General features: G+C 39.0%; 1 protein-coding gene across 3 annotated transcripts in view; it reads right to left on the reverse strand.

Annotated features, from left to right (window-relative positions):
- Papss (PAPS synthetase) overlaps positions 1-26,224 on the reverse strand; it is a 100,387-nt gene that overhangs the window by 37,723 nt on the left and 36,440 nt on the right. Inside the window, exon 1 of one of the 3 annotated variants that reach the window (XM_071599592.1) lies at positions 5,841-6,119. The exons of the other annotated variants lie outside the window; for them this stretch is intronic. Coding sequence (XP_071455693.1) covers positions 5,841-5,882 — 42 coding nt within the window. The 5' untranslated portion in view covers positions 5,883-6,119. Of the gene's footprint in view, positions 1-5,840; positions 6,120-26,224 lie in introns of those variants that run through there. 3 annotated transcript variants of the gene reach the window in all.

Consider the following 26,224-nt stretch of genomic DNA (forward strand, 5'->3'; position numbering starts at 1 on the left):
TATAAAGGACGAACACAATAGAGGTGGGGAAGGCGGAATCGAACGGATCACAAGAGTAAAAATATTTCCTCAACCGGGACTCGAACACCGGATCTTTCCACTTGCCGGGCGGATGCATATATATATACTCTTATTATTATTATATAATAAAATATAACTAAATTGTACATACATAATTTACTTATATGCACACCTATAAGTAGCTTAGAGTAATCATCTATGATAGTAATAACGGCATCTATTAAATACATTTTTTTGTTAAATAAATACTGTAAACTATTTCGTGAGATACACTACGTAATCCTGAATATAAAAGGTCCATCGTGAGTATCCTGGACGTTACGCATCCTTTTTTGGTTTCATCGTATTTTGACAGAAAATTAATATAAAATCGTTCACTATATCACACACCCACTGAAGCATCCTAAAAAAAATAAAATTAATTCGGCCAGGTTATCCCAGTGAGCAAGGAGTGTGGCGAGTTTACAGTCAAGACATTCGCCTTCCCCTAAGCCGATATTTCCTTGGACCGACCCCTGAAATTCCTTTTGACAAGCAAAGGTTAACATAATCCAGGGTAAGGGATCATATCTCCGAAACAAATGAAAAAAGAGTGAAATTAACATTAACGTTCTTTGGGAAATCATCAGTCAACAAAGAATTCTAAAAGAAGATGATATAAGTTGAAGTTGACCAAATCTTTAAATTTTAATATTTCGATGCCGATAACGTCATTTACGTAATTATCATTTCGAGAGAATTAAGCTCTAAACAGGAGAAATAAAGTACGCAGCGGAAGCAGTTTAGTACATATAATAGTAGATTATGATAAAGTATTTTGAAATATTTCCCAAACTATAGGTAATAAATAGGTGGATCATTGGTAATGAAAAATATACTTGTAGCCGAAACTCCATAAGTTGGAGTCGAAATATTATCACGATTAATTAGTTTTGTGTAGCTGCGACGAATCAAATTACACTCAATAAAATCTCTGGTCCAAGATGACTATGCCAATCAAATGAAATAGTTGATGACACAAATCTATCGTAGCTGGTTCATTGGCAAAACTAAGTTCTGATTCCAATCACATCCAAGTGGATATCCACCCCAATAAACCCTTTGCTGATGAAATCACGGTATCCAGCTTTCACTAGAGTCAAACCGTAGCTGCAATGCGATTTTTCTACCCTCGTGAGATAAAGTGAAGTCTTTGAAGAGAGTTGTTAAAATCACTTCTCCATGGAAGAGGCAAGAAGCTAATGCCTCTCTACTTTCAAAAAGCAACTACTTTCGAGGCCTTTCTTAGTGTAAAGCACTTCTAAATTTCCACAATTAAACGGAGAAAAATGCTGGAACAGTAACTTTAGCGGAGGCACCTGCCGATTTGTACACATAAAAAATGTATCCATGGAAAAATCGCTCCCCTATACTTGGATTAGAACCCGGATCCCTCAGTTTCCACCAGAGCTTTAGCGCTAGGAAGTTCATCTAATGAGGCATCCCCTTCAACAGTGAAGTTCTAAGGGACCTTAAAGGTACACTATGTTATGACGAATTACCGTACCCACAAAAATTACAATAAATCGAAGGATACGGATTCGAATTCCGGTCCAGTAAAATGATTCTTCGGCTGTGAATTCGCGCATTAGTGTGAACTTAACACATAGTTAAAAATGGAGAAGTGTTTAGCGGATAAACCTAATCGATGCACTCTGGAGAAAATAAAATAATGATGAGCATAGGATTGATCAATTTGACGAGTGAACATCAAAAGGTGTTTGAAGATGTAGTGCCTCATTCCCTTTTTACGAGTGAGTTCTGCAAAGTTGGATCGCCCAAGTAATGTCTATGAGAAATGAACAGTATCGAAAAAGGTTTAATTATAGGAATATTATATAAAATTAACAGTTGCCAGCCATGCCTAAACCAAAAAAACCTATTTATATTCAGCTGGGATCCACAAATAATGAATGTGCAAGTAGAGTTCATTCCTGGGCTAGGATATTTTTCCCGTACTTCAGGTTTCAATATAATGGGTTTGTGACAGGGTAAAACAAGAATTTTGGTTATTTTAACTAACTATGGTATGGCAAGATGAATTTCTGTGGGATGCAAACTATTTAACGGTGTTCCGAGTAAAGTTCAATGAGGAAAAGGAAATTGTAATTGTTTAGAAATTGAGCGCAGGTTTTGCAGCAGTATGATACTAAGTTTCTATGGACTTCTTGGAAAATGAGATCGATAATTAGGAGCAAAATTGAAATAATAAAAAAGCTGAAAAATTATTATCAGAGAAAATTCTTTCCGTTGCACCTCAGATTTCATAACTGCTCCTAACTTTAATAACAGACATTGACCTAAAAGGCAAAGTTCACAAATTTCGTTTTTTTCTGTAGAGGCATTGAGCTAAGACGCCTACATCCAAAATTATTTTTGTATCAACGAAATAAAGCACAAAAAGAAGGAAGCTGAAGATATAATAAAGAGGAAAACTTACTCGTACTGGTGAAATCTTTAAGTTCGTTTACAAATGACCTCGTTACAAATTTCACCAACAAAGTAAATTATCAATTTCTATTAATGTACTGACAACTCCAACCAACCGGTAACTATGCAGATAACTTTGTTGGAAAACTGGTCGCAATAACAATGCCTCTTAATTGGGTCAACGTGCGCTATGTTGTCTCGGACCAACGACTCATCAACACCGAATAATGATAAAATTACCTGGCGCACAAGTGAAGATTGATGGAATCATAAAATTAGGGTTCCTTCTACCAGTATCACGAAGTACTGTCGAAGTATTCAAGGGGACACATCCACAAATATCGCCATGAAAATTAAATTCATGATTGTAGTGCTCGAGTTTTGCACCAATAATGCTCTCCTAAGTCACAGTGTCTAAACAATGTTTTACTAGCCAATAAGAAAGACATCATAAAGGGAAAATTGTTAAGACTTCACTGAGGCAAAAAATGAATTGGCTAGTTCGGTTGATTTTAAAGTGACAGCTGCTAAACTAACATGGTAGACAATTTCCACCGCGGGTAAGATCAATGGAGAAATGTCTATTTCACATCAAAAAGCATGAACATCCTAAGGAATCATTTTCAAACATTTATGTAAGACTAAGGAGTCAAAGAAAAAAGTATCACAAATAAAATCAACAAAAAATAAAAGACGAAATGGTACACGAAGTTAAGGATCCTATACAAAAACAGAAGGACAATAGACTAAGTTATATAGGGAAATACACTTTTAAAACTTAATGCTGCAGATTCGTAGACTATGTAAACTTAATTCTTTAGTTATTCTCCCACACATAGGGATCGAAATGAGTAGACATACTACGAATTGAAACATTAAACTCCGCGCAATCTCTACGCTACTATTCTGATACTCTCTTATTCGACTTATACCACTATAATTATTAATCAACAGTCTTTAAACGAAAGTAATTGATATTTAAGTACAGACTCCTCCATAGACATGAGATACAAATTATATGCCAAAGTTGGATCCGTAGCGATTTCTCTGTACAAATAAATGCTTTTCTAACAGTTGAGTGAATTGATTTTTTAAAGTATGCGTCCAGAGCTAAATTTTAGGCGATATGCCCCCTTTCATTAAATTCAAATAATGACACCTGCTATAATTTACATGCTCCTTAATTTTAGCGTCAAAACTTCATGACTGCTTTGCGTAGCAGAAAACACGCAAATGAAAATTTGTACTCATTCTGTTGCGATCCGAACTTCGCAAAAGTAGTAGTTCTTTTCAATGGAAAAATGGTTGATCACTTATTTTCTATTAATATTTATTTTCGACTAATTACTTGAAAACTAAGCAATTCCTTGTGATTATTTTATGCTTTAATCTCATATCATAAAAATACTGATATAAAATTACGTTGTAATGAGATCGCAATTGTATTCGAGCCCATTATATCCCTCGGTACTTTTCCCGTCAGTATAAATCAATTCATAAATTCTTTCAATTGAGGAAAAATTCCATAGGTCAAGGAGTTAGTGTGCTATGAAATGGCATGTTTACACGAGAACGTGTATTCAATTAAATCTGAATATAATTTATTAGCAGTCGTATCACACAGAGACCAGTGATCACTTAGGTTCACTGGTGCACAATACATATTGCAAAATAACTTGCTGTGGAATAAACATAATCAATTAGCATAACATTTTTCACATTTACTCACTGATTCGTCTATATGCAGCCATCGCAAACACTCATCATTAGTCTATTATTTACAAAATAATCTTTCCTTTCATCACCTCGCTCTCTACGCGATTGTCTTAAATGTTATTGTTTAATTGAAATAACATATCTCCGAGATATTTTTGGGAAGTAATGCGTGCCAAAATATAGTTTTATTATGACAATCCCGCTAATTTTCCCCATTTTTAAACATACTAAATCCGCAAAGATTGCAGAACTTTCGAAATACCCTAATTCTCCTAAAAGTTCGAAAAAATGGGCCAATTTTGACCAACAGCCTAAATTGAAGTAACTACTCCATGCTTCACTTTGTGGAATGCTTCCATGGTAGTATTAAAACTCTAATTCGTATTTTTCCACACTATTCCATTGTCCCGACCGTGGTTTCGACGTCTTTACGTCGTTGCCAAGGGTAAAAAATAACCAATCTGTTTTGGAATGTTTCACCCTTGAAAATGGCCCTAATATATTGAAACCGCGGACAGGATAATAAAATAGTTTGTAACATTGCAGTTTGGTTTTAATTATACCACAGCCATTTGCTGACAAACTCAGGCAAACACTGATGCACACATTCACAAACAAAAGTAATCGGAACCATTTGAAATACCATAATACCCTCAATGGATTTTAATGTGAGCACTTGGAAGAGCACCAAAATTTGAATATAACAATAAAAAATGAAAATGGAAATTGTTTCAACGTACTTATTGTTCATTCTCAAATCCGGAAAACATCCGAAAATTAAATAGTATTAAGCCACATACTTAATGTTTGGCAAACGTCTCTCAGATTCCTCCAATTGAAGGATAAATATTAAACGACAAAAAGGTAAATATTTTTCTTTCTGATACTGCAGAGGATATGACATGTTTTTTAGCAGAAAAGAACTCAATTCATGAAAAATATCCAACTTCTTCCACCATAATATGAATTTCAGGGTACAAATACCTTTCACAGAGATCATAATTTCATCCTCGAAACTTTCAAAGAGCCTAAGACTTTTGAGAGGATAATAAAAGCGACGACTGCCTTCGAAACATAAGAAAAATGCTAGAAATTTTACCAAAAGTAGACATTTTAATAGCATTATACAATGTTAGACGCTGTAGAAGAATATATGCCGACCTTTTGAACAGCCTGAAACCGAGAGAACCACTTGGTTGTCACAGTATTACCTATCAATTTTTTTTCAAAACTGATTAGGACAGATGATTTCAACACATTCTTTTCTTGTCTTAGATAAATATTAAGGATGGCTTATGGTCAAAGTTTGTAAAATAATGAACTGCCAGTTACGATCTTCGAGAACCATTGATACTCGATCAGTCGCGGACTGGAAAATTACGCTGGAGGGAAGACGCCGTAGAAATCAACAGGACAACTTGCGCGACCCGACGCACATGACGTTCAAGACAACAGACGAGTGCGGCGTTCCGGTCCCGCTCGCGATAAACGGACGGAAAGTGTTATGACAGAAACATATCTGCATTCAGACCCACAACGGCACGTGCACACAACAAGTAAAGCGCATGCACACTCCCACACACATACATGGGATCAAGTATTTAAAAAAAATCATTCTGCGGAAGACATCCTACCCTCAAGTTGCCGATGACGGGCGTCCTTCCGTTGCGATTCATTCCGGCGACGCAGATAATCTCGCCCGGGGAAGAAAACGTCGAAATTACTCTCTCCTCCACTGACGCGGCTCTCCCGACTTCCTCGGGTCCAACAGGCCTCTCGATCCCTCCGGTGAAAACTCCGCGAGCCGGTTTCGGGCGGACGAAACGAGGAATCGACGCGGGACCACAAACACTCTCCTAGCGCCTCACGGTACGACCTCTCTCTCTCTCTTTCACTACCCACTGACCTATAACACGACGCGACGACTGGGAGTCTTTCTTTATAAGAGGCGAGCGTATTCCCTCCCTCCTTCCCCTCCCCTCCTCCTCATCGGCACTCCTCCGCCCGCTCCATCCAGAGGCGAGACCACCGCTTACAACGCCCCCACGGCCGCAACCCTTCCCCCTTCCTCCAATGAACGTTCCCACAGCCTCACTCCCCTCCTTCCCTTTTAAGTTCCTCGGTCCTCCACTCTCCCCTTTCCTGCCATTCATGCAAGTCCCCCCCCCCACCACAATATATCCTGATTTGGCCGCGAGCGGGCTCTCTAATCAAACAGATTCCGAAATGCTTGGGGTTTCCTAGCCTCATTAGTGATAGAAGTGTCCCGAACCGAAACCATCCCCGGTTCCGTATCACCCCTCCCCCCCGGGATTTTTCCTGATCCGCGGTTGACCCGTCTGGTATTTCCCCAGAGGGTCAAACTCTTATTCGAAGATCCCTCGATGGTCAAACATGCTCAACCGAATTACGATTACCAATAAATCAGATATGAAATACGGAGGAGTTGACTCATAAAAATCCAGTTTTGTCCAAACCAACCACATATGCCTTCAACTTGGGACTATCGGAAGTGTCTATCCGCAAATCCAAAATTATCGTCCACGTTGTTACAGCCGAGAGCAATACTGACAGCGGCTCAGATGAGCTCGGAGAAATAAGAACTTCATTAAGAAAAATTTAATAACTTATATAACGCTGGAAACAAACGAAAAAATGGCGTGTTCACTCCATTTAATAGTTAGCGTAAACGATTCTCGTATAGCAGAAATTGTGGAACTCAATAGAACGACTATTCTATCGAGACCGTGGACGATAGTGATTTATGATTTAAGTCAGTGTGATGGGGGTAAAAGTCGACCTTCGAAGATGACTCGAAGTGTGTAATTGCCACCATTGAAAATAATTCAGTGTCGATAATACTTATACGTATACATCGAACCATTACGTTGCTATGGCGCTATCCCAGAGAAATTTGTGACCAGCTCCAATAAGAGCATAGCGATATTCAAAGGTGTATTAAATCAGATAATAATTGGCTGGTGGCCACACGTTACAACTGGATTGCAAATGAGGCAGTGTATGTTAATTCAAAGTCTAGAAGTGTTGGGGAAAACATGTTTTCGCATTGATAGTCACAAGTGTGCCTACAGTAGTGCTTACTACATTATAGTTCGCAATATTTTAAATACTTATTGCATTTTATACATATTATCCTATAAATAAAATTTTCTATCCACATACAACCATTCCATAGTCCTAATTGGTGTAAGAGACAATTTCACGTAATGAACGCCACACCATATCTCATATTGTTTACTGCATACATGGAAGTGAAGAAGGGTTTGAAAATAAATACAAAGTCATCATTCTAAGGAATTTGTTGCAGCGTTGAATGCCATAGTTCATGACTAATTATTTTAAAAATGAAATGAATATTCTCACAGGCCTCCAAAATCACAATAAAAGCACAGCGTTTCTCCCTGAAATGTGACCGTGAACACATTTTAAATCCAAATGATTGTAAAGGAGAAGAGACATTGAAAAATGATTCCGACCGAAGGAATTGCCATCGCATTAAAATCTATTTACAAATCAGAGATAGGAGATACAAATAAACGATCAAAATCACTACGCCAATCGATTCATTCAAGTGTTCCATTCGTTATACTAAGAACCAAAACACAAACAAATCGATCCGGATCAAATTAAAACCGAAAAAGCCACACTAGAAATGAGATCAAATTAGCCATAAGATTGATGGAGAAAATCGGTGTGATGCAATATAATTTCGATCAGGAATTACGCTGAATTCGATCAATACAAATTATTCATCGAAAACAATCAGCAGTCGAGTCAAAATAATCGATTTTCGAGTAAATCGAATTTAAATTGCCAGTCCCTCATCCACCACGACCTAGGATGCAACAAAACATCCTTTGGGGGAGGAGAAGGATACGTGCTGCTCCCCAAAGATTCCCCCATCCCTTGCCTCCCTTCCAATCCCATCCTCATCCTCCTGTTTCATTCATCCTCCTACATAAACAAAACAAACGACAACTACCTCCACCTTCCTGATTTCTCGCACCTCCCCATTGGTCATTTCAATGGCTTGGCTGCTAAACTTCCGGCTCCCCTTCCACGCGGTCATGTACGTATTGCTTTTCCTCCTCGCGATACTTCATCGCGAGATCAAGCTACAACATTACATCGACTTCGCTCTACCCGAGAATGGGTGTGGTACTAATCAGAGAAGGCGATTGGATAATCTAAGTGTAACAAACATGAGGAAAACATTCCAAACGTAAGAAGCAAACTCATTGTCAATAAACGAAAAGAAGAGAAATACTAAGTTCAGATGAAAGCATTCAGGAGTGGAGTTACTATGAATCAGACTTCATCTTGAACAAGTCTTTAGCAGAGAAAAAAGCGCCATGCGTTTAAAGAAATGCTGTTAATAAGCTGAAAGTGACTAGCTGTTTTTAGAAAACCTAGGATGCGAGCCACTCGATGCAAGAAGCTGGAACGCAAGGCTTTTATTCATTCAAGGTGTTCTACCTATTAAAGGAAGGTTTTGGACATTCCCCATGACTGTTATCCTCTACGAATAAAGAGAATTCTTCATGTTTGACCTACATTACGTATTTTCTTCGTCATTTCGACGTAAATTCTACCTGCCTTCACGCTGTCTAAAAAGACTATTCTCTTCCTTTTTCTACTCAGCTTACCCTAAGCTCTCCCTCCATAAAGGTCTTCTACATCTCACCACTATTCAATATTTTCTCCACCGACTTTCTTTCTTCTCGTCCACCTGTATTTCATACTTCACCATTTGTCTTCCGCTCTATCCAACTCATTCTCTTCACTCTTATGCACACTCGCACGTAAAAAACCTCCGATCTACGCACAACTTATTCACATAAAGACGAATGCGAGGCTTTATCAAGGGAAAGGTACGCCTAATACAAGTTTAATTCTGAAGACGAGTGAATAATTATAATGCCATGTTACAAAACTGAAGCAAATAGACTGTCAAATCAGCCAACACAATAAAACCCTTCTCTAACGTTCTCTTCACGCTATGAAAGTTACATTTACTTCATGTCTTCTTTAAAATACCGTGGTCTTCTCATCCGTATGAATTTACCTCAATTCAGCACACCAATTAGTAGGTTTTTCATTCCGCGGCGGAATGACGCAAGAATTTTTCATAACATTGATAACAGCTCGGACTCAATCCACACGTGTCACGTTAATTCTCAACTCCTACTCCCCTCTGTCATTCAAATCTACCGCGATAAATTCGCCTCTCTTCCTAAAATAAAGACTTTCCTTCACAGACTAAACTGCAACTAAAACAATATTGGAGACGCCCTGCGATCACCTTAACGAATATGTAATTATTCCCGTCGATGTCTACCGAAGGTGCCGTTGACTGAGGAAGCCGAAATCAACATGCATGTACCAAAAGCTGATATCAACAGCATAAACATTTTCCAAGAAGAATATATATACTTGAAAACCTGGAAAAAGTGCTAGTATCACCCCGCAATGGTGGATAGAGCCAATGTGTATAAACACAGTCAGCAAACATAAAGATAAATACAAAGTCCTACACCATAAGTGTAAATATTCAGTGATGTGTGAACAATCTTTTCGTCAAACGCTGTTATTCAAGAAACGCCTGGCTTAAGCGAGTGTACTGAATTACAACCTTGAGCGAAGGCCTACGCACATCACTCAAATTTGTAAATTATCGCAACACAGCACAAAAAAGCTATCTAAACAAAAATACGTTATCCACGCAACAACTTGAAGTGAGCAATGATAAAAAGTTTAAAACTTCTTTCCCCTATCACTATGACCGCAAAAATAAAAAGTGCAAAACCTTGTTTCATTATCACTTTGACCACAAACATTTTTCATCCTCATGTTTAAACACAGTAGGGCAGTTTCGGATAGAATGAAGGCCGTTTCGGCAAGTTCTTCATAAAAAATAGGAATTGGGGATGCTCGTAGATTTTTTTTAGATATGATGGAATATATTTTTCATTAGGGTCCAGGAAAAAATTGCCCCCGACGCTCAAAATAAGTTTGTTCTGTGGCGATAAATTATGTGTTAACATGAGTATAAAATATACAGCAAAGTAAACGGAGCATTAATTGTAACTAGTCATTTAAAATGTTGCGAACAAAGTGAAAGACGTTCATTAAATGACCTAGTATCTAAATATTCACTAATGTGATATGCACGTGCACTGGGAGCTAGCATTTGTGTTCGATTAGGCTCTGCTTAGTTATAATAAATTATGACGTTAGATACCCAAGGTTAATTTTAGGAGAAGAAAGTTCTCCAGCCTCTTTTAAGCCGGCGTTGAGAGAACCAGTGTACCAAGGACTGGAAATAATGATAAAAATTACATAGATATCACAAATGCGACCACGTTAATCTACGTATTCAAGTGTAGACTGGAGAACAGATTTAAGACTATTCATAGATTTTTCTGTCGTCACATTTTATTAAACAGCTCCCCTCGCATCGAGCGACAAGTTCCGTGCCATTCATTTCACTCCACCAATGGGATGCGGGCAACCCATCTTCTAAACAAACATGGAGGGAGAATTGACTTGTTGAAGTACATCGATTACTCATTTTTAAATTAAAATACATATATGATAAATTGTGTTAATTTATCTAAGTCGATTTAATGTGGGACCTTGTGATGTGTTCTGACTTTGTGCTTTGCCATAAAGGCAATTATTACTTTATTATGATGCATTTAGTGGAGATTCCTATGTGTAGGACATAAATTATTATCATTAGTGGTAGCACATGAGAACTCGACATAATTTCGTTAAGAACAAATTAACCGATTTTCCTTCCTCAGACGAATACAGTTTAGGACACAAAAATATGAAAACTCCACGGCAATCGAGCAATAAAATATGTAGGATGAAGGCATAGGCTTGAAGGATGTTACTAATTAGTTAGGTGATCCATCTTATTTTTACATAGAACAACTAAAGTTAGGTTATCAGCTAGTATTAAAAGTGAAACAGAAAATATTGAAAAAAGCTAAATTATTTTTTAGTTTTCATACACTGCCTTTTTAATTGTTGACACGAAATTAACTTTTAGTAATTTCATTCGCAACAATTTGACTTTCCTCTTATTCATCTGTTAAATTCCAACGATCATTTGGCAACGCCGCAATTTCAATCTTGACCGTTCGACCATACCCATTAACATACCGATGTAAACGGTGAGTAAATAAATAAGTCTTATAATAATGTAAATAAATCATAATTACAAATAATTCAGAAAAAGAAAAACTGAAATTAATTCACTGAAAACACTCATTAAGTCAGTTAACATCGTTAAATTAAAGTGGTGTACTTTTTTAATAGCACAAGAATATCTTCCCATGAATTTTCTCGATATTTAATTGCGTGAATTGTATTTCACTGTGACTTCACATCCATATGTAATCTGGGCTTATCCCGGCTCATGAAATAAGTTCTACTGCATTCCCTTAACATTGCACATACTTTAATAATCTTACAACCTGGCACTTAAAGATTACACCGAAATTAAAATATGAACAAGCCTCTGCTACCAGTTTCTTTATTTCAATTAGTGAAATAAATGAAAAATCTTTGTCCAGAAAAGTACGAGTCTTTCTTTCTATTTCAATAATGGATATCAATTACTTCCACGAAGTGAAGCCTGAAACAATAGAAAAATCTTTGGATTTTCCCGCAACTACAAACATTTACTATGCTTTTCCTATGCAACAATCTGCTTTTATTTTTTTTTCTTCGAATCGTTAAAAAGGGTCTACAGGTATATACCAAGCTTTCTCCTCGGGCAACGTCTATTTCTCAAGATAACCCTTTAAATTTGACAATTTTAGAGGCTATGGTCGTCAGTTTTCATGCTTTTCTGATAGATGTGTCCCCATGAGTTCCATTTCTCGCATTCCTCATATTCTTCCGGCAATAAGGTTCGATTTTTTTACTTAGTTATGCCGGTAATCCGCTTCAAAAATCACCTCAACGAACATTTGAACAAAGAGTTTTTCTGTGGACACACGAGCATAAAACAAGCATCGCAAATGTTTTCTACCTCTTCCAAAAAACCTTTAGCATATATAACATTGTAGCCAAACATTTTGGAATGAAAAATTCCTTAACAAAAAAACAATTCCATGCATTCCTACATAGTAACATGGTTTCAACTAAACAATTAATCAACTGCTACGATCAATTATTATCTTAAAATGTTAGTAAATCCTAAAAAGTACATGTTATACAGATTCCCGCACGACCCATGAAAGATGTTTCGCAGAATGACGGGACACCAATAACAGGCGCTCGAATATAAATAACTAGTCTAGAAATAGTTGTAAACTAACTCCAACCCATATAAAATTATGATCGCACACGCATTAACTGCATTATGCATCATTTTTAACTCGTAAAAGTGAATTCTTCTCCAAAAGCTAAAAGGCGGAATACTTTCAATTCACAATAAGTGGTCGGCATACGGTTTTACCCTTAACGCATTCAAATATAAATATGTATTTGACATCACAAATCACCACACATGACGAGAAAATTGAGCATTACTCCAAGTTGGATAAATACATTTATATAGTAGAATAAGAGCAGATAATGTGTGAGCCGGAAAAGGCAGAATTCGTTCTTATTTACTCTGAATTCAAGGAGAGAAAAAAAAGAATGAAGTAAGAGGTATCGAAATGAAGAGGAGATAAATCCACGATGTTGCCATCAAGCGAACCAATACTATGCCGTGGTTCATATTTTTGCCATACGAAAACTTCGCCAACGCCTAATGACCGCGTCTGAATAGGTATTTCTGAATAAATAACAATATCTCCATACATCATCGAATATTTAGTATCGTCTTCTGCTCCCTTTGAGATCGGGGCATACTAAGTGAGAAAGTCACATAAGGACAAGGAGGAGATAATATTGAGAAAGAAACTTTCGGCTGACGCTAATGAATCAAAGGGCAACTGGGTCCACAAAGTTGGACCTGATAAAACGGAGTGAGTGACGGAAGTAGTGAAACGACGACGAGAATTTACGAGTAACGGACGGGTGTAGTGGCTAGTGTATTTTCTCCTCAATCCGAGCTCCAGAGCTCGACTGTTTTCATTATATCCCGCTCCTTAACCGAAGCATAATCCCAAAATCAGTACACCTTAAATCAGATGGAATGTTCAAATGGTGGACCTACGTTATATGCGTTGGCAATTTTTTCACCGCCATGTCAAAATCAGAAAATTTGGCAGACACACACTCATTAGGTTTTAGCGATTGTAAAGCACAAGTAAAAAGCAACAGCACAGTAAAAATGAGGATGTCGCCCAACACTCGAAAGACCGAATTGAAATCTCCCATACGAGCCGTGGGTTGCCGATCCCTGCCTTTGAAACTTCCATTGAGCGAAGACTAAGCCGACGCTGGGTTCCCCACAACGCCTTTTCTCGCTAACTGTAACCCTTTGTTTTATTATTCCCCCCCCCTAAAAACTACTTGAAGGATGATGTTCTCTTAAATTTCGAGCGACGCTTTTCGGATGACCAGAACTTCGCGTGACTTCATCATACCCTGAAGTCTACGAAGACTGCAGGGTACGACAATTATCCCCCAAATTATTTTTGTGACTATTTATCTGCGGTATAGCAATTTCATTGGCTCTCCCAAGCTAGAGGAGGCTTAAAACGTACGCACAAGTGGGACATGCAACCCTCAAAACAAAATAAGAAATATTTAGAGGCAGAGAAAATGAATTCGTGAGCATCACATGCGTGAAAATGGCGCTCTTATTTAGAGATGCTAGCGGGAAACTCTAAATCATAATCCCTACCGGTAGTGGCCATATCACAAACAGATAAATAATTCTCATTGTTGCTAACAGTTTGATTTTTTACGGAGGCAATTTTTTTTTAACTCGCCGAAAACGTTTATCTTTTTATCGAAAACTTAATTTATAACATTATATATATATATATATATATATATATATTTTTTTTAAGGTAATCTACCGGTTAAGGTAGGTTTTTGGATGGACACAACTACCAAACAAATATTTTATTACTCCTAACAAAACACAAAATCCATTATCCTACTCTATATCAGGTCCCTCTTCATCTCTGAGTACTTTCTTCCTCCCTTCATCCCGTCCAACATCCCTATCCTGTTCCTTCCCTTTCCTCTTTTGCCCAACATTCTACCCTCTATCACAGTCTTCAACATCCCACTGCCGGTCAACACCCCCTTCATCCACTTTTCCTGCCTCCATAGGATTGCTCCCAACAAACCCCCCTCTTCGCCCACCATACCAAGTACTTCCTCATTTGTTTTCTTCTCTGTCCATTTCACCTTCTCCATTCTTCTCCACACCCACATTTCAAAAGCCTCCAATCTACGTCTATCATCCTGCTTCAATGACCACGTTTCCGCACCGTACATAGCTACGCTCCATATCAAAGTTTTTACGAGTCTTTTCTTAACATCCTTACTCAAAGTCCCTGTCATCAACTCCCTCCTCCTTGTGAAAGCCTCTTTGCCTAGCGCAATTCTTCTCCTTACGTCCCTACTACTTTGACCGTGTTGGTCCAAAACACTACCGAGATACGTAAACTGTTCTACCTGCTCTAGTTTTTGCCCTCCTATTTTAATGTTAACCTTGGCCTTTTTCTTTCTAGAAAATCGCATAACCTTTGTTTTATTAATATTGATTCTCATCCCATACCTGTCGCACTGAATTTCCAATTCACTCATCAATGCTTGCAGCCCCTTGGCTGACTGACAAACTAAAGCTTGGTCATCAGCAAACCTAACTGATTTTACGAATTCCCCGCCCACTTTCATTCCTACCTCCAGTTCTTCCCATGCCTCTTTGATCATTTCCTCTGCATACAGGTTGAACAGCAACGGTGATAATTGGCAACCCTGCCTTACACCCCTTCCTAACACTGCCCATCGTGACTCCCCGTTTCCCACCCGCACCTGAGCAGTCTGAGACATGTACAGGTTGCGGATTAGCCACCTTTCCCTCCAATCTATTCCTATTTTCTGCAATATACTCATTAGTTTTTCCCAATTTACTCTATCAAACGCCTTTTCGAAATCTACGAAACAGGCAAATACCTCCTGGTTGTGTTCTATATTCGTCTCGATTAATAATCTCATTACTGCAATGGCATCACGCGTACCTCTCCCCTTCCTAAACCCAAACTGATCATCCCCTAAGTAATCATTTGCCCTACTCTCTATCCTTTTGTTTATGATCCTGAGAACAACTTTAGCTGCGTGGGATATCAAACTAATTGTCCTATAGTCCTCACATGACGTGGCCTTTACCTTTTTCGGAATAGGAACTAAAACTGATCTCACAAAGTCTTCCGGCCAGATTCCCTCCTCATAAATACTACGGATCAGCCCATATAGCCTCTTCCTCCCACATTTTCCTAAGCATTTTAAAAGTTCCACGGGAATGTTATCCACCCCCACGGCCTTATTTAGTTTCATCTCCCTTAATGCCCTTTCTATCTCATTGTCTAGTATGCCTGGACCTAAGCTGTCTTCCTCTACGTCATTTTCTTTTTCAATGTCTAACTTTGTTGGTCTGAGTTCTTTACTATACAGTTCTTCTATATACTCCTTCCATCTCTCTTGGATTTTTCCTGCGTCAACTATTACCTTACCCGCCTTATCTCTAACTGTTGGCATAGCTCTTCCTTTCTTACTTCCCGATAACGATTTAACTTTGCTGTACAGCGCACCGATTTCACCCTTCCTCTGCAGACTTTCCATATCCTCGCACTGCGTCTTCCACCATGCTTCCTTTGCTTTATTTGTTGCCCGCCTTAATTTATTATATATATATATATATATATATATATATATATATATATATATATATATATATATATATATATATATATATATATAGACTTATATTTGCGAAATATGATAAGAGAGATTGCAATGTTCGTTTTTTTTGCGGTAGCAAAATCTTCAGTGGTTGTGTTTCTCCTACCTCGAAAGAGTGATTGGAAATACTTACTCGCAACTTTATGAAGGAACAACCACGCAAAACGGATTCGGCGGAGAGTATAGCGGAAATCATCTTCTTCAGAAATATTTAGGTATATGTACTTATGCAATGAGTGCGACACTTGAGCGTTTTGCGGGTTGGAAAGTGTCGAGAAGCACTATTCATTCAAATGAAATGCAGATTTCAGACCCACGTGAATCTGAAATTTACGAAGGGATCGAGATGGTGGAGAGGTTAATGTACTGGCTACCAACCCCGACATACGTTCGCATCCCGGTGTTGGCAGTACCCCGTTCCTACTTGGGGTTCTATGCGGAGATCACTTCAAGTGTAGTACGCCATACGTCGGATGGGACGTTAAATTACGGACTCAGTCGTTAAGAGTAATCTAATGCAGACTCCGAGTTCCCCTACACAATTCATCACATCCCTGAAGACCCTGTCCGTAGCAAATTACACTCTATCACTTATGGAGCCAATGAACATAGCTGTCGGTCGCCTCTCCTAATCACTGCTACAACTAACTCTTACGATATCTACCGAGGCGAGTGCCACCGAACGAAGAAACCGTTAGAAATACTACGACAATTCTGAGAAGTCCATGTCAACATTTACCAGGGCAAAAATCCCGTAGTGAATAGATAGAGGTTCACCAAGGGAAGGAGAGAGCGAACGCAAAATTGGGGAAATCACAAAAACCTTACGACGGGGAACGATAACTCGTAGGGAATGACTCGGCGGATACGCTCCCAGTGAAGAAAACGCTCTTGTTCAGCAACACAAGGGGGTTGGGGGGAGAGGCACGCTCCTGTCGCTGGAGGCGCCGCCGCCTGCCATTCTCGGAAGCACATTTTCCCCCTCCGATTCCACGCAATCTTCAAGGAGATCCGAGGACTTGCACACAATGAGGAGGCGGAAGACTGGGGGCGGGGCGAGGGGCGTGGAGGGGGAGAGATCGGGACGGAATGCTGATTGAGGGGAGGGTGAGAGAACACATTAAAGATGGAGGACCTCGCGTGCGGATTGAAAGGGGATGTCGAGTTCCAATGAACCACCCCCGGCCCCTGCCCGTCCACCTCCTCATCTGAGCGAGTGAAGCCAGAATCCTGCGTCAAGGACGACGATGCCGTAGAACCCAAGCGCCTGTTTGGTGTGGCCGATTAATGTTTTTTTCCCTTTAATGTTGCCTCCCCACCTTTGGTATTACGAAAACCAATCTCTCCAAAGACAGAGGAGGTGAGGAAACATAATGGATGGAGCAGAATAATGAGTTTATTTTTCTCTCGGTAATCTTCCCTAAGGGAATACGTTGAGGAGAAAAGAATAAAATGGCCAAATACTATAAACAGGAAAAACAAGAGTGACTAGAAAAAATATATATATACATACGAGTGCTCGTACATGTATTTATGTATATATGTACATGTTATTATGGATTAATCATATTTATATGATTTCGCTAATGTATTCTTTGAAAACTAAATGGTATGATACCCTCCTATTCGAAATTATTTAACAGTTCATTACATGTGCGACAGGAGATTTATCTTGAAAATAAATCGGATAATTTTCCCGTAATTCTCTAAGGGACAGTTATTTCCTAATTATGATAATGTTTTACATTACAAAAATTAGAAGAAAATAGAAGAAATGATTGATGCTTTAGCAAATGGATAATCGTCTATTGAGCTTTTAAATATAATGCATTCCATTCATATTGAAATAGTTAAAAGTCTATTGTTTGAGCAGGTGCGTACCGTACTACTGAGATGTCGTCTTTCTTTACATTTTTCAGGGTGAAAAGGGTGACCGGTAGATTATTTTAAGGTTTGTGATACACACGTGACACACAAAACAGAGCAGAATAAATAATAGGTCCTCTCCTTCCATCCGCCGAAGAATTTGGTAGTGCGCGTAGGTACACACACAAAAATATAAAAATATATACACGAGGATACTAGTAGAAGTATTTAGGGGAGGCGACCGACAACTGAGGTCATTTGTGCCATTAGGGATGGACAGGAAAGGATGAAAGGTGGAGAGAAACCCGGAGTCGGCATTAGCTCTTTACGAAAGGCGCCAAGGTGCTCAGCTTAACGTCCCATCTGACGGACGGCGTACTCTTTCAAAGTGCCCTCCACAAAGCATCTCAAGTAGGGATCGAGATACCACTGCAAAATATTCAACACCGCCGGGATTTGAACCTGGGCCCTCTGGGTGGGAAGCCAGTACGATAGCCACCGCACCCCCTGGACTACCATGACCCACACACACATATATATTTTTTTTTGCGTGTCAGTCGCGGTAGTCCAGGGATAGGGAGTTGTACAACCGACCGGAGGGCCCGGGTTCAATTCCCGGACAAGCCTCTCTGGGCACCTGGAGCTCCACCCAAATTGTGAATTTTTGGGTATAAGATCTTCCTGACATTCTCCCCTCTATTAGTGTCCAACATCCCACTACCGATCAATACGCCCTTCATCCATTTTTCCTGCCTTCTTAGAATTTCTCCCAATAAACCCCTCTCCTCGCCCACCATAGCAAGCACTTCCTCGTTTGCTTTCCTTAAGGTCAATTTCACCTTCTACATCCTTCCCCACACCCACATTTCAAAATCCTTCAATCTAAGTCTGTCATCCAGCTTCAGTGACCATGTTTCCGCGCCATAGATATAATAACTACGCTCCATATAAAAGTTTTCACGAGTCTGTTATTAACATCTATGCTCAACGTCCCTGCCATCAAATCCCTCCTTCCTCTGAGAGCCTCTTTGTCAAGCGCAATTCTTCTCCTTACGTCCCTACTACTTTGACCATGTCGGTCTAAAGTATTTCCGAAATACGTAAACTGTTCCACCTGCTCTAGTTTTTGCCCTCCTATTTTAATGTTTAGCTTAGCCTTTGTCTTCATGATAAATGGCATGACCTTTGTTTTATTTATATTGATTCTCATCCCATAACTGCCGCACTGAATTTCCAATTCACTCAGCAATGCTTGCAAACCCTTGGCTAACTGACAAATTAGAGCTTGGTCATCAGCACACCTAACCGATTTTACGAATACGACGAGTCGGCGGGGAATTAAAGACTGTGATATAGGGGAGAATGTTAGACAAACGAGAAAAGGGTAGGAATAGGATACGGCTGTTGGACGGGATGAAGGGAGGAAGGAAATACCCAGAGATGAAGAGGGCCAGTTGTATATTAGGATGATGTGTTGTGTTTTTCAAAGAGAAACAAAATATTTATTTGGTTGTTGTGTTCTTCCAAGAAACTACCTCAACCGGTACATTACCTAATAATAATCATGCTATTAAATTATTAAAGAATGCATTAGAACATTATACACGTCATAGACACTAATCAACCCGGAGGTCGGTTCGATAGGTCAGGTCAGAGCTCGACTAGAACGAAGCCCAACGGTGTGTGAAATGACATCCCTGCTACGGTTTCCCAGGAAGATCTGGAAGCCGAAAAATCACACAGTTCACCCAAGCTGTAAATTAAGAATTCACTTCACAGATTCATTCAATTTATTAGTAGAGACAATTACAGTGTCGCATTTTTTTCTCCAGCTCTGATATGATTTATGAACGTATGTTATCATTTACGCCGACAGCTCTGCAAACGCTTCGTACATTCTAAACAGCTGCTGCAAAATTCGAAGGTCTTTTTCGAAAACTTTAAAAGTGGATCATTTTTACGGCACACTGGTACTGATAAATTCGATGGTCTCGAATATTTTCTTTAAGTGTTAACTTTTAAAGTGCATGAGTTCATTTTTTCAAGTTCTGTGTTAATTATGCCATGCAAAATCAATTCTTGTGTATTTTAATACTTATTAAATTATTTTGTATGTAAAACTGTTTTGCAACAGCGATCAAATTTCAGAATTACATCGCTATTTATGAGAGCAGTTATTTCTTCAAGAATTATATATATAAATATATATATATAATATATGTTGTATATATATATATATATATATATATATATATATATATATATATATATATATATATATACTATATATATCACATTTGGACGGCACAATAGAACACAAAATAAAATGGATAACACGTAAAATGACACTCATATCCTAAATTGTTTGTGCTTCCGGCCTTCTTCAGGTGTGTTCGTCCTTTATATGTGTTCCCATTCCTTTTCCTTATATCTATTTCCATGAGAAAAAAATATATATATACATATACACACGCATACACACACAAATGCTTATACACACACACACACACATATACATATATATATATATACACACACGAGGGTCATCCGGAAAGTAGTACCCGTTCGTGCCGCATGAAGTGCTGACGACGCGAGTAGCCGCTGGACGAGGTCAGATAGCTTCAGTGGCTTGTCTGCCTTCTCTGAGCCAAGTTGCGTGACGCTAGCATTGCCTGTGTTGTTTCTGTGATTGTTTACAATGTTTAAAAAAATTGAGAACGCCGCCAGTTGTGAAGTGAGGGCAGTGATTAAATTCCTCAATGCAAGAAACGTTCGCCCATGTGATATTCATCGCCAATTAAAGGAGGTGTATGGAGACAATGTAATGGACGAGTCGTCTGTTCGGCGGTGGTGTCGCAACTTCAACATGGGGAGGGGGAACACACACGACGATGAGCGTTCGGAGAGACCGTCTGTCATTACAGACCAACTGGTGAGCTCAGTTGACGAATTCGTGAGGAACGATCGGCGCGTCACAATTGATGACATCTGTGAGCATTTTCCCAATGTTTCTCGAACAATTGTTCATGAAATTGTTAAACACCATCTGCATTATGCAAAAATTTGTGCAAGATGGGTCCCTCGCGTATCTCAATGAGCTGGCGGCGAAGGACTATGCAGCAGGAATACAGAAACTTGTCACACGTTATGACAAATGCCTTAATTTGCTTGGAGATTATGTTGAGAAGTAGTTTAAAGTATCCTCTTTCAAATAAAATTTTTTATGTTTGTTAATATTTACTTTTGTGTCTTTATTTCACGAACGGGTACTACTTTCCGGATGACCCTCGTATATATTTTTTTTTTCAGTACTGCTCAAAAGAATGCTACGCAATATGAATGTAATATGAAAATAAACCATGAAGAAATTATGCATTTGAACTGAATCTTCAAGTAACGGACTTATTTCATATACATGTACAATAATAGAGGGGAGAGAGAGAGAGAGAGAAAGGTTCATAGGGTGTCTAAGAGACAGAACGGCTCTAAAGATGACGTGCAGATGGATTGGTATTTTGTTTTTCCCTCCATGCTCACCCCTCGGGAAACGAGGGGTGGCCCCGCAACTCCCCCGCGATGAAGGCTTTTGTTGTCGCTCTTCGTGAACCAATTTTTCAACGCCCCGTAGTTGATTAACGTCTGCCAGCAGACCTCGTGTCAAGACAAGAAATTTTCTGTCCCGTCAAAATTCCTGAGTGGTGTGAGTTTTCATCTAAGGTTATCGGTATTCTGGTCCTGTTATTGGTAGATGCCGGAACGATAAAAACGATTTCAATCCTGTACTTTTTTTCCAATAGCTCCGTAATGAGCGCGGCGAATTAGATAAGATTTGGATGCAAGTCACGGAGATGTCACACAATATCATTTTGATGCCGAGCTATGGCGTTCCTAGTGAACTGTTGTTATAAATGCGATTGGCAAGGATGTGAATGAAAAAAATCTCAAGTGCCAACCGCCTAGCGCCTCATCTATTCGTAATTAGAAATTTGGAAAAATTAGAGAAATAGATGTAATACCGACAGTATCAACCTCACTTGAAGAAGTACAACAAAGAGTTGATACTATTACGCCCTATTCCACTAATGTTTTAGCGCTTTCTTGCATAAATACAAAAAAACATTTTAAAAAACCGTGCCGATACCTGCTATGCCCAAAACATTAATTCACGGATTCAGTTACTAATTGTTAACACCCGTACGATTGACTATGGTATCTGGTTTTACTCAGTTCCGTAAAAAGTTTTGTTCTTATTCCGTTTAGCCTATTTTGTAGCTAATTAATAGAGCAACGTTCATGAGAATGCTTAGCAGAATGAATGTGATAAAACTGAACCACGAAGAAAATGTAAAACTGTAGAAAATGTGAGTTTGTGGGAATGAAAATGTAGAGCTTAATTACCACAAGGTGTGAAAACTTCAATTGATTTACATATTTTTATCACAAAAGAAGTGCAGGTGGCTCAAAAAAAAACTTTTAATCCAAGGCGCTATTCATTAAGGTATGCTTCACTATGCCAAGATTGACAATTTATTTTTATTTTCCATAAAAGGAGGCATTTTAAATTCATACGTATTGAGCCACAGGAGAGTCGTTTATTTATTCACACAAACCATAACTTCTCAGAACGCGATCAGCTCGATCCTTGATCGGGTCCATTCGAATAAATAATCCAAAATATCACACAAAATTGTTAGGGTAATCAATGATTACCTCAGTAAGGATTCAGATACATCCGTAGTTCCACACTAAACGAACTACCGCCTTTTCGATTACAATTCATCGTGACTCCGAGAAAAGGTTTTTCTAATTGCTACAAATCCACGATATGCACAAACCAGCGAATTAAGAGTATGATTTTGAGATCAAAAGAACCGGAGTCACAATGTCAGTACCATGTCACGATTAACTCCGAGGTTAAATACCATTGCGACGTTCAATAAAAACAGGCATCGGCACAGCTTTTACGCAATATGTGAGAATTGCTCCAAGCGATAGCGAAACTAAACTGATATGCGAGAGACAAAATACGAGAACATGTTTATTTCCCCAAGGGCATCACACACTGAATGCTTTTTTGAACTCCGAAGTACAGACGAAGCCATTAAGTGCTTAAAAGGTCTTACCGCTAGTTTCAATTACGTTAGCCAGGTTATGTTATATTTCACTGAGACGAACAGCTGAATTAACTTAATAACTAAATTCACGAGCTCAGCTGCTTCTCTTATCCAATGATCAAGAGCAAGCAGCATATTTATTTTGTCTTACTTTCAAAAGATACTCAAAACGGAATAAGCAAATAGAGTCAAATATCGCTGGCAACACAATGACAGGATTCTCATTATAATATCAAAGAGAAAGCAATGGATCAAGTACTTCGGGAATGTAATATGAACATCAACTAGATGAAAAGTAAAACCGATGTCTGTGGAAGGCGGAAGCTGAAGACGGATATCACAATCCGAGGAGTGACACTAAAGCGAGTGGGAATCCTTCCATCTCCTTATGCAACAGAAAGATTTAGAAGGATGAAGAAGTTCGCCCTACAACAAGCGAAGAATAGCTCAAGCTAGGAAGGCGTTCATGAAGTAGAGGTAACTACGCGTACTTTCTCCAAAGAAAGGTCACAAACAATGAAGCAGTTCGTCAAAACGTTCGTATGAATTCTCATGGGTCAAAGACATGTTGGAAAAGTGAACCAGCAAAGAATAGAAGCCTTCGAAACGTTATGCTGGAGTATGGAGGAGGAAGCTAGATATTACATTGAAAGACAAGGTGAGGAACGAAGAAGTTGATAGAAGAGCAGAAGAGGAAATGACCACATGGAGAAGGGTATGTCCAAGGAGAACTAGATGGACTGGACACATCTTGAGGAACAATGGGTTAGTTAAAACATTAACTTTGGAGAAAGTGAAGGTCAGATCGCGAGAGGAAGACCAAGAGACAAGTTTATAGGACATAATAAGAAGGTCTTAAAACAGAAAAGCTAACAGGGGGTGAGGGTGTTCAAACGAAATAGAGAAAAACTGCGGGCTGAGGTAAATCAATCTTAATACTGAAATACTGATGATGATGATTTTAAAAAGGGGTCCACAAATCAGCATTGCCGTGATCAGAGCCCTTGGCAATGACGCTCAAGTAAATGACTCATTGGTTGGTATTTAAAATATATGTAAATGAGAAATGGTACAAAATTGCTCTACGTCCTCTAATTAGTCCTTCTAGCCCATGATTTCGTATTCAATTCCGATCCTAATACGCTCTGATTGCTCTTCTTACTTATGTCCGTGTTATTTCATTCAAATATTTATCCTGTGAGACCTTCACATTTACTATTCTCTCCAGACACTCATCGCGTAAATTACTCTTGAATAATTTCCAATAAATGACTCCTGAAGCTATTACATATATATCTTCACGTTCGTGATTTTCAACGAGTGAATACGAGTAAAACCTTACCGCTAATGGCAGTAAATATATTCAAACAATATTTATTTTGTATTTTGGTTGAAGCAGGGAAATGATCGATTGGGAATTTTTACAGCATATTCAATTGCTGTGAATGCAGATTCCGATCGATTTCAATTTTTTTAGAATCAACACTACCGCACGCGCCGGATTAGAAGATTAAGCGTTAGGTGCCGTGATATGAGTAGCCATCACGAGTGATCAATTCGAGGACTGGTTTGAAGAAGCTCTCCAAAGTACCCTGTTCCTGACAATCTCTTCATTCCCTCAAAGCTACCTATACCGAAATTTTAAATTACAGCTGCCGTGCTTCACGATGCACTCTACAAGAATCTGTATCCTTTTTTTAAGTGTCCCCCATTGCTTTATCTCTGAACTAATTTTTTGAGGGACTTCCTCATTGTTTACTCTGCCGATCTACTCCATCTATATCATCGAGATACAATAATTGATATAAAATATAAGGCGGAAACAGGCTACGAGAACTAATGCAAAACTGGATTGAGATTCGCAAATAAAATATCATCCTCATGTCAACACTTCTTCGTATCCCACAAATACCAGTAACTCGGGTGAAACTGGTAGCATATTCGGCCGCTCTATATAACGTCAGTCCACCGATGATTGAGGACGTATCCCGTTTTTCGGTGAGAGTTCAGTGCACCTTCAGAGTTTGCCTTCAATGAGAGCGCCGGCCCACAAAGTGCTGAACATTAGAGAGCCAGGAAAACCGCCGGAGTGCAAGGCCGAAATAACAGAACGCCAAACTCCTTTGATGCGCCGTTACGTAAAGGTTCTTGCAATTCCGTGCATGGCAGAAATAGTGCGAACTCACGCCGGCAATATTAATGCTAAGCTCACAAGTTCACGAAAGACGATAACCCAAGACATCCGCCGAGGGAGAAAAACCGCAGGAAACTTTCCCGACATTTAATCGAGGGAAATAGGAAGAGAAAATGAGAGCTTTCACAATAAGGCCACCAGCCGGCATGAGATGGCAGGCAAGATGTTCACCGCAGCACACGAGTGTGTCATCGTGTGACCCGAGAAATTCCCCCGCGATATTCCTACAGCTGTTATCCGCGAGTGAGAGATAAGTGTAGAACGACTACGAGTACGGATAGAGAATGTTCTATCGGAGGAAAGAAAAATGCGAAACTAAAAGCCCTAATAAATTTTTCTAAGGCGACCTTTCTTCTCTCCAAGGACGAAAAGATTTAACATACAAAAATCAACACCAATATTTAGTTACACCGTAGGGATACCGTTGTCCTACAAATGTCTGAGTTTATCGCCTTTGAATTCCCTATCCCCTGACGGCCGCGCCATTGGAAAAAGAAATGAGAAAACTTTGAAATTACGGTAAGAAATAAGAACTGAGATTTATTTTTTCTTAAATTCAGCGAGAAGGATAAGTTACAGCCCTCTCGCTCTTCGTGTGCTTTCTATTTATTGAAATTATTCACAATTTGAAACCTAACAATACTCGTCCGAATTCCTGACCCTTTAGCTAGAAAACGTGTCTCCTCATTGTTTTTGGAGTTCAGTAAAAATTAGATATAACATGTGCAATTAACGCAATAAAGAAGACCTGAATTTGATTACAATTCGTTACACAAAGATTAAGGTAAATGAAAGTAAGTTGTAACCCCAAAGCACTTTTGACCGGCTTTATATCGGAGAGAAGAGGCCGGTTTAATGCTCATTGATCTTTCATCCTCCTCGTCCACTTTGGCCCAAGACTTTCTCCGACTATCCCTTCCTCTCGATTGAATTTATG

Source organism: Hetaerina americana, unplaced genomic scaffold, assembly GCF_022747635.1.
Source record: "Hetaerina americana unplaced genomic scaffold, ioHetAmer1.1.p SCAF_11, whole genome shotgun sequence".
Classification (NCBI taxonomy): Eukaryota; Metazoa; Arthropoda; class Insecta; order Odonata; family Calopterygidae; genus Hetaerina; species Hetaerina americana.